Source organism: Carex rostrata, chromosome 20 (genome assembly GCF_964058835.1).
Source record: "Carex rostrata chromosome 20, lpCarRost1.2, whole genome shotgun sequence".
NCBI classification, from domain to species: Eukaryota; Viridiplantae; Streptophyta; class Magnoliopsida; order Poales; family Cyperaceae; genus Carex; species Carex rostrata.
The window spans coordinates 5,584,475-5,598,597 of NC_135937.1; the positions used below are offsets into that span (position 1 = coordinate 5,584,475).

General features: G+C 32.3%; 1 protein-coding gene across 1 annotated transcript; it reads right to left on the reverse strand.

The window, feature by feature from the left end:
- Window positions 1-1,464: 1,464 nt before the first annotated feature.
- LOC144572862 (DNAse I-like superfamily protein) lies at window positions 1,465-7,782 on the reverse strand. The gene is made up of 10 exons (XM_078322539.1): window positions 7,682-7,782; window positions 7,513-7,588; window positions 7,289-7,369; window positions 6,250-6,346; window positions 6,045-6,152; window positions 4,412-4,850; window positions 3,720-3,919; window positions 3,481-3,589; window positions 3,227-3,375; window positions 1,465-2,359 (listed from the first exon to the last, which is right to left on the reverse strand). Exons 1-10 carry the CDS (start codon window positions 7,709-7,711, stop codon window positions 2,071-2,073), a joined length of 1,578 nt encoding a protein of 525 aa, XP_078178665.1. The 5' UTR covers window positions 7,712-7,782; the 3' UTR covers window positions 1,465-2,070.
- Window positions 7,783-14,123: the final 6,341 nt, after the last annotated feature.

Below are 14,123 nucleotides of genomic sequence, written 5' to 3' on the forward strand. Positions count from 1 at the left end.
TCGGATCTGAATCTAACTAGCTATTTATTTGGAGCGGACATTGAGCGGTGACTTATAATTTTTTTTCGTTGGCCCGCACACGTAAAATTTATATGAATAATTTCTCTGGGAATCAGATCATCTGCTCCCTGTAGAACTCCTAAAGTCATTGACATGTAGGTCCAGTATATATTTTGACATTTAAATATTAAATATAATTTTGTTTCAAAGTCATTGACATGTAGAAATAAGAATTTCTTGCCTATTCAAGGATGTTGACCCGATGCCTATTCAAACTGCTCTTAGAAACTGAATCTTTTCTTCCTCTGTAGGCAAGAAATTCTTATTTCTAAAGTCACTGATACGTTGATCTGGATTCGTGAGTGAGTACAAGGATATAGATATATCCGATTCGTGATGGAATACAAGGAGTTCCTTTAATATTCATATTCATGTAATTCTGATCTAAATAAAAATATTATTTTACCTTAGATGATATCTATTTTATTTATTTATATATTAATTTTGGACGACCCAGTGAACAGTAACTGCAATCGTCTCTAACTATTGAGTCCTACTGTTCAGTGACAAATTTCTATCCCCAGTTTTTGATTCTCCTTCCCCATCTATCTGATCTCGAATTCAAAAAAAGAAAAATAATAGAAGACAGATCTCTTGAGGCCCAGTTCTCTGAAAACTGATTGTCTTTTATATAAAGACAGTTCTTATGGCCCAAGGAGAAGCCCATCGATTGTTGGGCCAGCTCTTGTAAGTTAAATTAACCATCCAATCTAAACAAAATGGAGGCCCCTAATGCCGATAGTTTGGGCTTACACTGAAGTAAGCACTGCAATTAACAGGGGAACGAGTAGATTTAGATTTTGAAGTGCAAGTGATGTTGGATGTAAGGGCAGTTTGATGGGAATCGTGTCAAATTCTGTCTGATATCTGGTCAGTGTTATTTGATCCGTATCAAAATTTGTGCATACTTGAGAACGAATGTCAAAGATTTTCACGCAAATCTTAATGCTGATAGAGCTGTTATGGCCAGACATTGGATCGAATCTGGTTCGATACCATCGGACCACCCCGATTCATTTGGTGTTTTGTAAATTAGCTTATCAAAACATGTCGAACATGAACTTAATTAATCTTATTGATGAATCAACGTTAGTTTCTAACAACATTCACTATCGCGTTGAACATAGAGATCAAGAAAAGACGCATGAAAAACACTAAGTTTGTTGTACGGAGTAGGTTGACATCCGATCTACTTTTAGGTTTGATGGGCTCCAAGACCGTCTCATCCACTTTACAATCCATACACACGAAATTGAAGCGGACACGCAAGAATATTAAAAAAGAGTGCACAACTCATCAAGCGGATTGGAAGGTTTTAGATGTTTCGATCGAGTAGGTCCGATTTCCATGGGACCTACTTTGAAGTTTGACATAATTATATAATGCAGTAAACAGATAATGAAATAACAAAAGGCATTATTTATTTGTATATATACTTTAGTCCTCGAAACTTTTTCTGAAAAGAACAAAAAGAGTGCCAAAAAAAGCTGCCAATAACACTGCTCAAAATGCGCCCCTTAAATCTGTCAGAAACATGAAACTACATTCCCTCTTGAACAATCATAGCTAAAGCATACATTCTCTCCAGTCAATAATTAGCCTCGTGTGTGTATATATAGAGTGTGCACACACTCACTCACTCACACTCTTCTCAAAAACGAATCTTCTCATTTTTCTGCACCCACTTCTCCATTGCTGCCAAGTGCTCAAGTCCAACAAAGCATGCGCCGTTCTTTGTTATTTTCTCCATTTATTACAGAACATGAAGCCTCCATTTCTTCAATATACTGAGTAGATTCTAATTGACATTGCTATGACACTGGAGAGCAAGAGCAACTGAGAGTTTGTTTCTCTTGCTTTTTAACTGGGAAATGCTTCACTTGTGGGGGACAAAGACCTTGATTATTGGACATCCTTCTCCTATTCCCTTTTTGTTAGTTAAAGAATATGTAAAATTGAAGGACTAAAAAGAATAAGTCAGCTTTCTAGGGTTTAGATAATAATAGAAGCTTAGAATCTCGAGGCCTGAATGCAGCTTTGTGTCCTTGATACCAGCAGCATTTTCTCGAGTTGCACCTTCTCCTTTGATGCATTGATGCCATTACTGTTACTATTGTTTTCGGTTTTGGACATGATTTTTGGTGCCGGGTTGATATTTGGTTTATGGCGATAGTTGTCATGGTCATCGAGCTGAACTGAGAAAAGAGAGTGTACAGGCCGGTGGTCGGAAAACCGGGATTCGCCTCGCACATACCACATTTGATTAATCCCGTTCCCTCTCCACAGAATGCGATCGCACCTAAAAGTAAACATGGTGTATTATCAGTACAATTCTGGTTAATTTGAGATAAAAAAAGTTGAACATATAAAACAAATTGAGTGAGGCTACGGTACTATGCATTGTGCATATTAATTGGTGTATACTACGAATCAATATCTTTATTTTCAAAGTTCAAACAATCGATCTGAACCATTCAACATGATCTCCATTTTTAAATGTACTTCTATATCAAATTTTACATTTTTTAGAATTTGTTTATTATGTTTTAATATAGATAGAAAATCACTTAATCTAAATATTAATCTGTAGTACGGACCAATCTGCCCTATAAATATGTAGTTTGCAACCTCACTCAAACAAATTAACTATGTTATCATTGAGTAATAAAATAAAAGGAAAGAGTAAATTAAACATTGGTTGCAACTAGAGTTTGTTTATTTGTCTTTAAAATGAACTTTCTAATGGTCAACTGTAACATTGCGGAAATGCAAAGCGAAACTACTGAGAAGGTCAGAACCAAGAAATGATGCGAAAAGCATGTCATGTCATGTGCGAAAACCTTTTATATATTTCTCACATGATGGCACGACCCATGCATTATGTGTATTATGGCCTCATGGCAAAGATACATGGGACCAACTCTCTGTACTTTATTTGTTTTTTGTTTTGTTTCTACAAACTATAATCTCAAATCATGAAAGCACCTCAGATTTTCATAATTGCTCTGTACTTGCTTGCTGTATATTTCGGATGCTCTCTTTTCATTTTAATTGGAACTATGGACATAATTGATAAATATCATGAAATTAGGCCATTTGTTATTTGGTACTTATAAATAGAATGAACACCAAGTATTATTTTAAGCAAGATGGATTGAGATTTTACCAAGCAGGAGTACGCCGTTTTCCTTTGGATTTACCAGAATTGGCCGCATAAGTATCAGAATCTTCTATATACTTATATGTGGGGGGAAAATATATTGCGCCTTCTTTCCACCCGGTAAAAATGCGACCCGCACTCTGCTCAATCCTTAGCTATAAACACCAAAAAAAGAAGAGAGAATTAGTTGTGTATTTTGTTAACTTTACTGTCAAAATGTTTTGTATTTCTTTTATTTTTTATTTTTACTGAATTTGTACCTGATCTTTCTCCAACAATGCTTTCCAGTCGTTCTTCTCCAATAGCTCGTTTGTGTCGGTGCAGTTGGGTGCTAGTCTATAGTTCAGATCGCCTAGCCATATGATTTTGCTACAAATATAACTATAAATGATCAGAAATCTAATTCTTGAGCACTTAATACTAATTCAAATTTCTTTCTGAAAAACATTCTCTCTTTTCTTTTTTGGAAATAAATTTTCAAGGGGTTTTTAGTCCTTACTCATGTTCTAAGATTGTTTCCGGGGATAATGAGGCTATCTGAGAAAGGCGGCGGGACTGAAGAAATTTAGTTTTCTTCAAGATCTCTACCACATCAGAGTTTCTTCGAACTTCATCTCCATCCTTTTCGCCAGACGCCAAGTGAGTACACACAAAACAGAATGACGTTCCTTGTAACGTCATACTGATGGAGATCGAACCCTGCGTCAATTGCACAAGTTTAATTAAACTGATAACAACTATATCATGAATTTGATGCAATAAATGTTTTCAAATTAAAGTTTTTAGAGAATGTTATTGTTTCTCAGATCGTTAAATTTACGGTGCATGAATTGTTTTCCCTTCTTCTGCCCTCCAAAGCAAAAAAAGATAACCGATCTCGAGAATTTTTTATTTTAAGAAACTTAATAAAAAGATTATTGGGAAATGGATGAAGTGTTTTGATTTTTCAATTTTATGGTTCCTTTAGACATTTCTAAAGTCACATTTCGGATTTTTGTGGCCAAGATACACTTCAATATACATTTTTTAAGGAATCAAATCATTGCTGATTCAGCTCCTCTAAATATGCTTCAAGGAACCAAATCATTGATTCAGTTCCCTATGTTATCATTAATGAATTTCTAATACTACAAACTTCTGATCGATCTCAGAAATAATAACAGGAAAAAAAGATGGCTTGAAATGAGATACCTTATTACCCATGTAGCCCATAATACCCCGACTGACACAAGAAACCTTCACGCTCGTTATATGCCGCATCAGTTCTTCTCGCACCCAAACACACAAAAATACACCAATCATTTGTTTACTAGCAACAAATACATATCTCCCACCTTGGCATGTAGATCCAGCCAATTCTTCCTCACTGCTGCAACTGCTACTGGAAATGCTGTTGTTAGTACTCGTGCTCCATCTAACAGGCTCGATCTCACTTCCCATTGCTAGCAGGTCCGAGAAACTGACACGAGGCTTGTCATGAGCGTTTGTGTTATTAGGTGTAACTCGAGGGTTGTTTGGCGAAGATGAGGCATTTAGACACTGGCCAATAAGGTGTAGCCACTTGTTAGCGGGGCCCTTGTTTTCGGTTCCAAGAACATTTCCTGCATTTAATGGCACGATCTCCTGGAACCTGGAAATTAAATAGTAATATTTAGTTGCTTTGCATTTGAAGTCTAATTAAAACAATTCTTATAATTTACAATAATTAATTCTACTTAACGTGTTAAACAGATCAGGTTGGGTGCAAAGTAAAACTTTTGAAGATATGAAATCTTTAGTTAGGTATAGATTCACTTTGACAACTTAAATAAACTACTTTTTTTTTCAGGCATGTTTTCAAATTGTTAGTTTAATTCAAAAGCTGGCTTCAATGAAAGCTTCATCTCTTCATCATAAATTTACAGAGTATATGATTATGATCAGATTTTTTTTATAAGAAGATAAGATCAGAGAGGAGGTAAAGTGATTATTTTTGAAGACATGTATTTAATTTGATGATAACTTCACTAATAATAAAGCCGAATCAACAATCAACTTTTGTCACATCAATTCAATTTCAATTATTTAATAAAATGCAAAATCCTACTAGTGCCATGATCATTGCAAATTAATTACTATAATACCACCCCCATTATACTAAGCAAATGTCTTTATAACTGTGGTCTAGTGCCATATTTAAGAAAACAGTGTCAGGCAATGTTGCATGAAATGCAAGCATAGGAAACAGAAAGGTATGGTGAAAAATCTGATATATATATAATTAACTAGCTCTAGCTAGGCAAGAGGAATAATAATGATTAGCATACATCATATATAGCATGCTAACTATTATAAGTAATTGTAGAGATAGATGAGTTTGCTATGAAAAGAAAGAAAAGTGAGGCTACGGTACTGTGTATAGCGCGAATTGGTCCGTATTATAGATTAATATTTTCATTTTCAAATTTCAAATAGTTGATTTGAACTGTTCAAATAATTTGTATATAAAAATATACTTGCAAACCAACTTTACATTTTTTTAGATTTTTTTACTATTTTTTTAAGATAGTAGAAAATCACCCCTTTTGAATGGTCTATAATAATTTAGATATCTAAAAGTGATTATCTAACTATCTAGAAAAATAGTAAAAATATTCTATAAAATGTAAAATTTGATTCACAGGTAGATTCTCATATGGAGATTATGTTGAATGGTTCAAAACGATTGTTTGGATTTTAAATATGGAGACATTAATCCACAGTACCATAGCCTCACTCAAATAAATAATAACAGAAGGGGATGCATTCATGATTTTTGCAAGAGATTTAAATTCAAAATACAAACCCTAGTACATAGAGATCAGCTGGAGAAGGGGTGTTAAGGAGCCAATCGTTTAATTTGAGACCCTCATGTGGGGCCCTCCCTCCAACGTTCCAGGTTCCCACAAAAACCCTACCAAGAGAATAATAACATTAATAAAAATTGATGAATCATTTGGATGATATATGATCAAGGGAAAAATAGTTCCTGAAGAGATAATTTAATTTACCGAAGAGATTTTGGAGCTGGTATGCAAGAGCCAGTTGGTGAAATGTATTCATAATTTAGTGATTTTAGGTTTTCAGTGCTCTCAATTGACCATCCACCTGCAAATGAAAACTATTTTATACTTAAAATACACTAAATAACTCACCAGTATACCTTTTCACAGCATTTAAGCTTATTAATTCAATAGGGTACACATAACATATTACATTGACCAAATATTTGTAAACAATTTAAGTTATTTAAAAAAATATATATTCAGACAGTCTAACTGTGAAATATGAAAATTCCTTTTTTTAATATATGAGGAGTAGAACTAGGGTGTTCTTAAGTTCACAAAGTTCTTTGCTGAACTCAAGTCAAAAATCCGTCAAATTGGTTTTAAATAACGAATTCGAACTGTTGACACCCGCCTACCTTACGAGTTATGCGTCTACATGCGAAAATTTTAAACATTCAAATTAATTTAATATAAAGTCAAGCGGTCAAAAAACGTTCAAAAAATTAATGAATTAAAATTAATTTATTAACCTTCTAATTTTGACCTATTGACTTTATACTAAATTAATTCGAATGTTTAAAATTTTCACATGTAGACGCATCACTCATAAAGTAGACGAGTTTCAATGTTCGAATTTGTTATTTAAAACCGATTTAATGAATTTTAGATTTGAGTTCACCAAGAGACTTGATGAACTTAAGAACAACCTAGTTCTACTCATATATAAGCACTAACAAATTATACATGCAAAATTAGGATTACAGAAGTAACACTGTAGATAACCAATCATATATAAATATAAAACTATTTGAGGTACGCTTATGAACTTTTTCTCGACAAAAAATAAAAAACAAATGAACAAAGGATAGGTTTTTGCTTTTTTGAAAATTCAAAAACGAGTAGTTGAAAATTCTTCTCAGTTGTCACAAAGCTGCCACGTTCCTCCTATCTTTGTCAAAACAAGAAATAAAACAAGCCAACAATGTGCTTGAAAGAGAATAGAGTAGTTGGAGGGATTAAAGCAAAAAGGTAAAATTCGTACCCGACGAATCTCTTCTTGTAAAGCTGCCATCTTTGTCCGAGCAGCTCTTTCTCCTTTCTAATTCACCTCTTAACATCTCCCCTTTTCAGTTTCAATTCAAAAGAAGAAAACAATTAGAGAAGCTTAATTATCTCTTAATTAAGTATCTGCTGGTCAATATTAGCATCCGTTCTAAATTCTAGTTCTTTCACTTCAATGAAAAACAGAGCAGTAATTTTTCTTACTGGTAAAGTCAGAATGAAACTCTGCATTCTTTATGTTGAGCCATTTCTTCACCAAATTTTTTGGCCAAGATGAGGGCTGCAAAATAATACACATTTTATGGTAAATAAGTTGAATAAAATCGAACATGAATTCATGAAAGGTAGAATAACAGTAGAAATTGGCTGTCACCTTGGGTATTCTTGGGTGCTCTGTTTTCATAATGTTTTGGGTTGACCTTGCAAGAAGAAGTTGTAACGAGAGAGTGAGAGAATGGAGAGAGAAAGCGTTGGGAGAGAAGATGAGATGGAGATTTATAGGATGAAAAAGGCACACAGAAGGTCACATCATGAGCAAGTGGGGATGAACAACCAAAAAGTTAAAGAAGAAGAATAAGCAAGTGCGATGAGTATGCGAATATTTTATTTTAATATAAAAAAAAGGAGAGACGATGTGGCCCAGTAATGCGGGCCCCTTTTCTAACTCTATAATCTAAACTGATCTGATCTTCTTTGGCGAGTAAACCGTTTCAACTTGTATAGCGGGTAAGAATATTCGGAGTACAGATTCTCTGAAGTAACTCAAATTTTGAGGTCCGAGATGAAATGCATAAAGCTACTTTAATATTCATGCCAAATCAAATTTGACAATTCGGATCTAATTCAGATTTAATTTTGAGTATACCATTGGATTATACGCTGCATTAGAAATTTCATTATAATTTTCAAATTTTCGATGACAATTTCAAGGATGTATGATAATTTCATAAATGACTTCTCATTTAATAAAATTGCTTTTAAAATGTTATATGGTAAAAATATACTTTTTTTTTTTGTACTCATCAATATCAGAAATAAATTTCTGAATTTTTTTTTCTCAATTTCTGAATACTAAAAACTATAAAATTAATTGTGTGAGTGCAGTGTTTTTGAAACTAACTCTAAATTCATTTTAATTGTTTTTATTCTAATTTTGGCCTAATGAATTTAAATGCTCTTAGAAGTTAATATGCAATGAAACAAAAATCATTATAGATATGATACTATATTAAAATTAATAAATGTTTATATAAGTAATGAGAAATTGCAGAGACGGAGACAAGGGGGGCTAAGATGGGGAGGACCCCTGTGATTCTAGAATTTTCCAGTATATATATATCTCTGTGTGGGTGGGTGGGGGAGGCTGCAAATAAATCGAACCAAATCAAATTTATTTTATTTTGAGTTTGAGTTTGAATTTGAATAAGATTCAAATTGAAATGGTTTAATTTGTTTCAGAATGAACTTCAATCGAACAAATTAATCATATTTTTTTTTCGAATTAAATTGAATTAAATTGAATCATGAACTACATATTTTTTGGGCAACCACTGGTAGTTTATGCATTAGTTTTCTTCACGTGAAACAAAATTCACGATGTTTCCTTTTAACTTTTACTTTTCACGAATTGACACTGATGAATTATGGGCCAGTCCAAAATTCTCTTATCTTTTAAGCTGCTGAATTGATTAAAATCAGAGCATGGACCTAGTCAAATGAAACTTATTTTCATTGTTAATTTGTTACATTGTTGAATCATTTTTCTATTATAAGTTACCATTATATTAATAATTTTGAACTCTAATATAAGTTTGGTTATTGCATTATTAAAGATTGATGGTTGAAGTCATTAGTTGCATTATTTGAGATTCAAATTTAAATAGTTCACGAACTAATTTCAAACGAACTATACTCAGTTTGAGTTTGAATAAGATTGGAACCGAACTGGTTGGATTTGTTTCAGAACGAACTAATTTCAAATCTAATTAAATTACGATTATTTCCAAATCAAACTCAAATCGAATCACAAACTACTAAATTTTTGTGCAGCCATATATGTGTATATTTATTCAACCAATTCCAACACGTGTTTAATTAATAGAACACCATCCTATATCATTTAATCACAACTTGGCATCTTTTTAACAATTTTTTTTCTTTAAAGCGATATTCTTTTGTGTTTGGATTGGACTGGTAACTATGCTGTTATCTTTTAAATTTTCATGATATATGTTTGCTGTATAGTAAAATAAACTTCCAATTCCTTTAAAAAAATAGAGTATGTAATTCAAACGCATTTAATATCTAACAATATGAATGCAAATAAACCTTCAATTCCTTTACGCAATATGGATAAAAACCTTTGCTATCAAACAAATAAAACTACTAAAAAGTGAACATGACATTGAAATTAAAATACAATTAATGATTTTGTTGTCACATTATCATAAAGGCAGTGGTTCATAGGTGCATCAAATTTTCCAAAATTAACAGTCAGCTCTCATTATCACTCTTTATTTATATGTATGTATGTACGTATGTCTTGACTTTTTTTTTTTAAAGGTTAGCATTATCTCACAATTGTATTAAGTAAAAGGAAATTTTTTTTACAACTCACACACCCTGGCCCTTATACAAAATCTAAGTTAAATTGAAAACATTATTTGTCTTGACTTTGAATGAGAATATGGTAACTGGTAAGCAGTGAAGATAGGAAAGTGCAGTTACCATTTCTTATAAAATGTATTGCAATATATGAGATGTCGCATATTCTAAGTTCAGATTAAAAAAATTAGAACGACGAAAACGATATCATATAGAAACAGTTAGATATAGGGGTGTAAACGGTCGGATAATCGGATAGTGGTCTTACTATATTCGTATCCATTATAATTTTTTCGGATATGAATACGGATACAGATAGTCTCGGATACGGATCGGATATTGAATGTTACAGATATAGATCGGATATCGGACGGATATGAATATTTTTTACAATTAGCTTGTTGGTTACAAAACATCTATTATATTATTAAAGTATTAGTCACTAATTATGTTATAGTGTTATATTGTTCATCAAAATATATATATATATATATACACAATTTAATAAATCAATTTAAGAACATATAACACATTTGTTGTGATTTAAAAATGTAAACGGTCGAATACGGATAATTAAAAGTTTTACCGTATCCTTATCCATTATAATTTTTTGAATACGGATACGGATACGGATACGGATCGGATAATTTAGATAATTTTTCGGATTCAGATCCGGATGAAATCGAATAATATCCCATCCGTTTACACCCTAGTTAGAAATCAATTTATTTAAAATATCTTTTTAAATTAAAAATTACGTGACATTTTAAAAATAGAATAAAAATGCCAGCGTGCTTTTAGAAAGAGAAAAAAACACACTCTAAGATAATGACACGGTGTTTTCAGCTGCACCTAATTTACCAGTGGCTTTAAATATATTGTCCACATATATTGGAAAAACATCCGAAGAGGTCAGCACTTAGAGCATACTCACCTAGTAACATAAAAATACATTATGTTGCTATTATTTTAGGATTTGATAATTATCACCGCACTTCTATCTCTTCATTTATCTTCGCACTTAATTTTCATAAATGTTATGGAGACCACAAAAGCTCAAACACTAATTTTTTTTTCTAAAGTATTAATCTCTATACACAAAAGTATTTATACTTATAAGATGAACAATTTTTTACATAAATAATTATTTCTAATAAAATCTCAAACTACATGGGGAGGGCATACACGTTTTTAGGGGTGGTTTTTTTTTTCTTCATTCAATCTCGTTCACATTTCTGACGATCTATGAAGAATTTTGCAAATCTAAAACCACGAATGTTTTCTATACAATTTTTTTTTTTCAAATGAGATACATGATGACATATTTTTAGACTCGTCGTCACACAAGTATTTATACCTTGTCGTGCAAGTATTTATACTTATACTTGCAAGTACACACTGGCTAACATATGTATTAATATCAAGTATTACAAGTATTTACACCTATGCACTGAAATACTTATACCTATGTGGTCAACTATTTTTATTAGAGAAATATAACTCACCTGTATGAGAGTGTCCATAATGGCCGCGGTGCGAGGCATGGGTAAGTCTTTAAGACTCTCATGAAAAATCCAAAACTTGCGTAAGGCCATTAATGCGCGTACTGCGGCGAGAAACTCCATATTGTGTGCGTGGTGGTTGAATTTTGGATAAAATGAACGAGTTCAAGACATAGTTCACTATGTTTCCTCCAAATTAAAACTATCTATACTAAATGAAGTCCAAAGTTTCTAAACTACTTCACTGATGCACAATATTAATAGTTTGGTTGTGGACTAAATAGTGGAATAACGGGTTTAGGCCTCACTTATTTCACCAAATATGATTTAATTGAGCCGGACTAAGACGAAATAAGCTGATCTTTAAGATAGAATTATAGAATAAGCCGAATCTTAAATTTATACCAATCTAGATATAAACTAAAAAAATAGAATCTATTATTAAATATTCGATGAACACTTTTGTACTTAAATTTTCTTACTTAGCAAGCATATGATATAGGGACATCATTTAAAAAACCGAAGAGGACAAACTGTTCTCCTTATTTTGCCCCTGCTTTAATCGCCCTCATGATGTTTAATTCTGTTAGATTTTTATCTTGACCACCAAATGCTAAATGTACCGCTCATTATATGTCCATTTTTTTAATTTATTTCTTGCTAAGGTAATTTTTTTTTTCTTCCATTTGAAACTTCTTGTAATTTTATTTTATTATGGACCCATAACAACTAAATCTTGAAAACCTTAACGAGTACTTAACAAAATTACACATTGCAAAATATAACGGGCGAAATAAACATTAGTAAAATTAAGAAAAAGTCTAAAACAATTGTCAAGTATCGAATAGATATTAAGTTAATTTAAATTTCTAAATTTTTACGCTCGTGTAAATAACTTTTAATTATCTTTTAATGATACGACAGGGGCATGAGCTCTATGGCAAAAAAAGAACAGAAGTTTTTTTTTTTGCAATTTCAGAAGGTTCTTCTCTAATAACCAAAAACACGTGGTATTATTAATTAATGATACGATATTGGATGTTCTTTTATGAATGTAAAACTGAGGCTACATGCTAACATGCGGGGAAGCGTATCCTCTGTGGAGCTTTTAATATGGTCCGTTCGTTTTGGATCGAACGCATCAGATCTGATCTTTTTCGAATTGAAAAAAAAAGAATAAAATATTCTCAAAATTTGCAAGATCTGATCTGGTCCGTCCGATCCGAAACAAACGGACCAAATTAAAAGCTACGCACAATTTTACAGGAATTGGCTCCGCAGAGAATACGCTTCCAACATGCAGGGCAGTCTGATAGACCATAGTGGGTCCTTTTGCTTTACTAAAGGACAATATATACAAGATAGATAGCTTATTTCTTGTTAAAGTGAGAGGGTAGATTTTAGAGTCTGAGTTTCTGACTATTTTTTTTTCTTTTTATGAGGGCGGCCGCCTGATTGTCAATCTTCTTTTCGTAAATAATTTTTTTCATATATATCAATTCAACTGTTGTTGGTGGTATTTGGCCGCCAATCATAAAAAAAAAAAATTAAATTAACGCCCACATCTGTTGTTATATTAAAAAAAATTAGAACGACTAAAACGATATCACATAAAAACAATTAGAAATCAATTTCTTTAAAATATATTTTTAAATTAAAAATTACGTTACATTTTAAAAATAGAATAGAAGTGCCAGCATGTTTTTAGAAAAGAGAAAAAGTACACTATAAGATGATGACACATTGACACGGTGTCCACATATATTGGAGGAAAATCCGAAGTGGTCAGCAATTTTAGAGCATACTCACCGAGTAACATAAAAATACATCATGTTGGTATTATTTTATGGGGTCTGTCTAAATTGCTGCTGACAGCATTTCAATAGAGGTGCGGCCGGGGCTATATTTAGCTGTGTGATGTCCAAATAACAAATCCAAACCGTTAGATGTTTAATCTATATTATAATCTACTTGGAGACCAAATTTTACATTTTTTGGAATTTTTTTACTATATATTAAGCTGGTTTGAAAACCGCTGATTTCAGTAAATTTCTGCAGCATTGAAATCAGCGGTTTTCAAACCAGCTTAATATATAGTAAAAAAATTTCAAAAAATATAAAATTTGGTCTCCAAGAAGATTATAATATAGATTAAACATCTAACGGTTTGGATTTATTATTTGTACATCACAAAATAAAAAAAACAGCGACAGCAAATTAGCCACAGCCTTATTTTATGAGCGTGCCTTAGCTCATTAGCTGGAGATAAGCCAAGTCGGTTACTTTTTATAAGCGAGGTATATATACGGTCAAAATTGCCATCCGTAGAAGCTTATTTTACTATAATAAATCGTACAAGTCGGTCCAATAAACTTGTAACCGTGTTGATAAAGTTCTCTAAAGTGCTCTGTCTCCATTTAAGGCGTCAACAAAGCTTTTGCTCAATCTGCATCATATTTGCGAGGGATACTGTGGTATGTCGGTATACCGTTGTGAATGCTCTTGTTGTTAATAGAAAAAAATATTTTTTTTGACGGTATACTTTTGCGGATAGTCACTTTTTATTCTCCCAGATAAGAATGTTTATTGGTTCAGTTCAATTGAAATCAAACCGAATTAGGCAAAACAAAGTTATAATTTGGTTTTAATAATATAACTGCACTGAACCGATTAGCATTGTAACTGAACCGAACTGAACCAGAGTTTTAT

Coding starts and splice junctions, on each gene's coding strand:
- LOC144572862 (XM_078322539.1), bottom strand. CDS start 7,711: ATGAAAACAGAGCACCCAAGAATACCCAAG. Junction 6,347..7,288: donor TACAAGAAGAGATTCGTCGG/GTACGAATTTTA, acceptor TTTCATTTGCAG/GTGGATGGTCAATTGAGAGC. Junction 3,920..4,411: donor TGGGCTACATGGGTAATAAG/GTATCTCATTTC, acceptor CAATTGACGCAG/GGTTCGATCTCCATCAGTAT.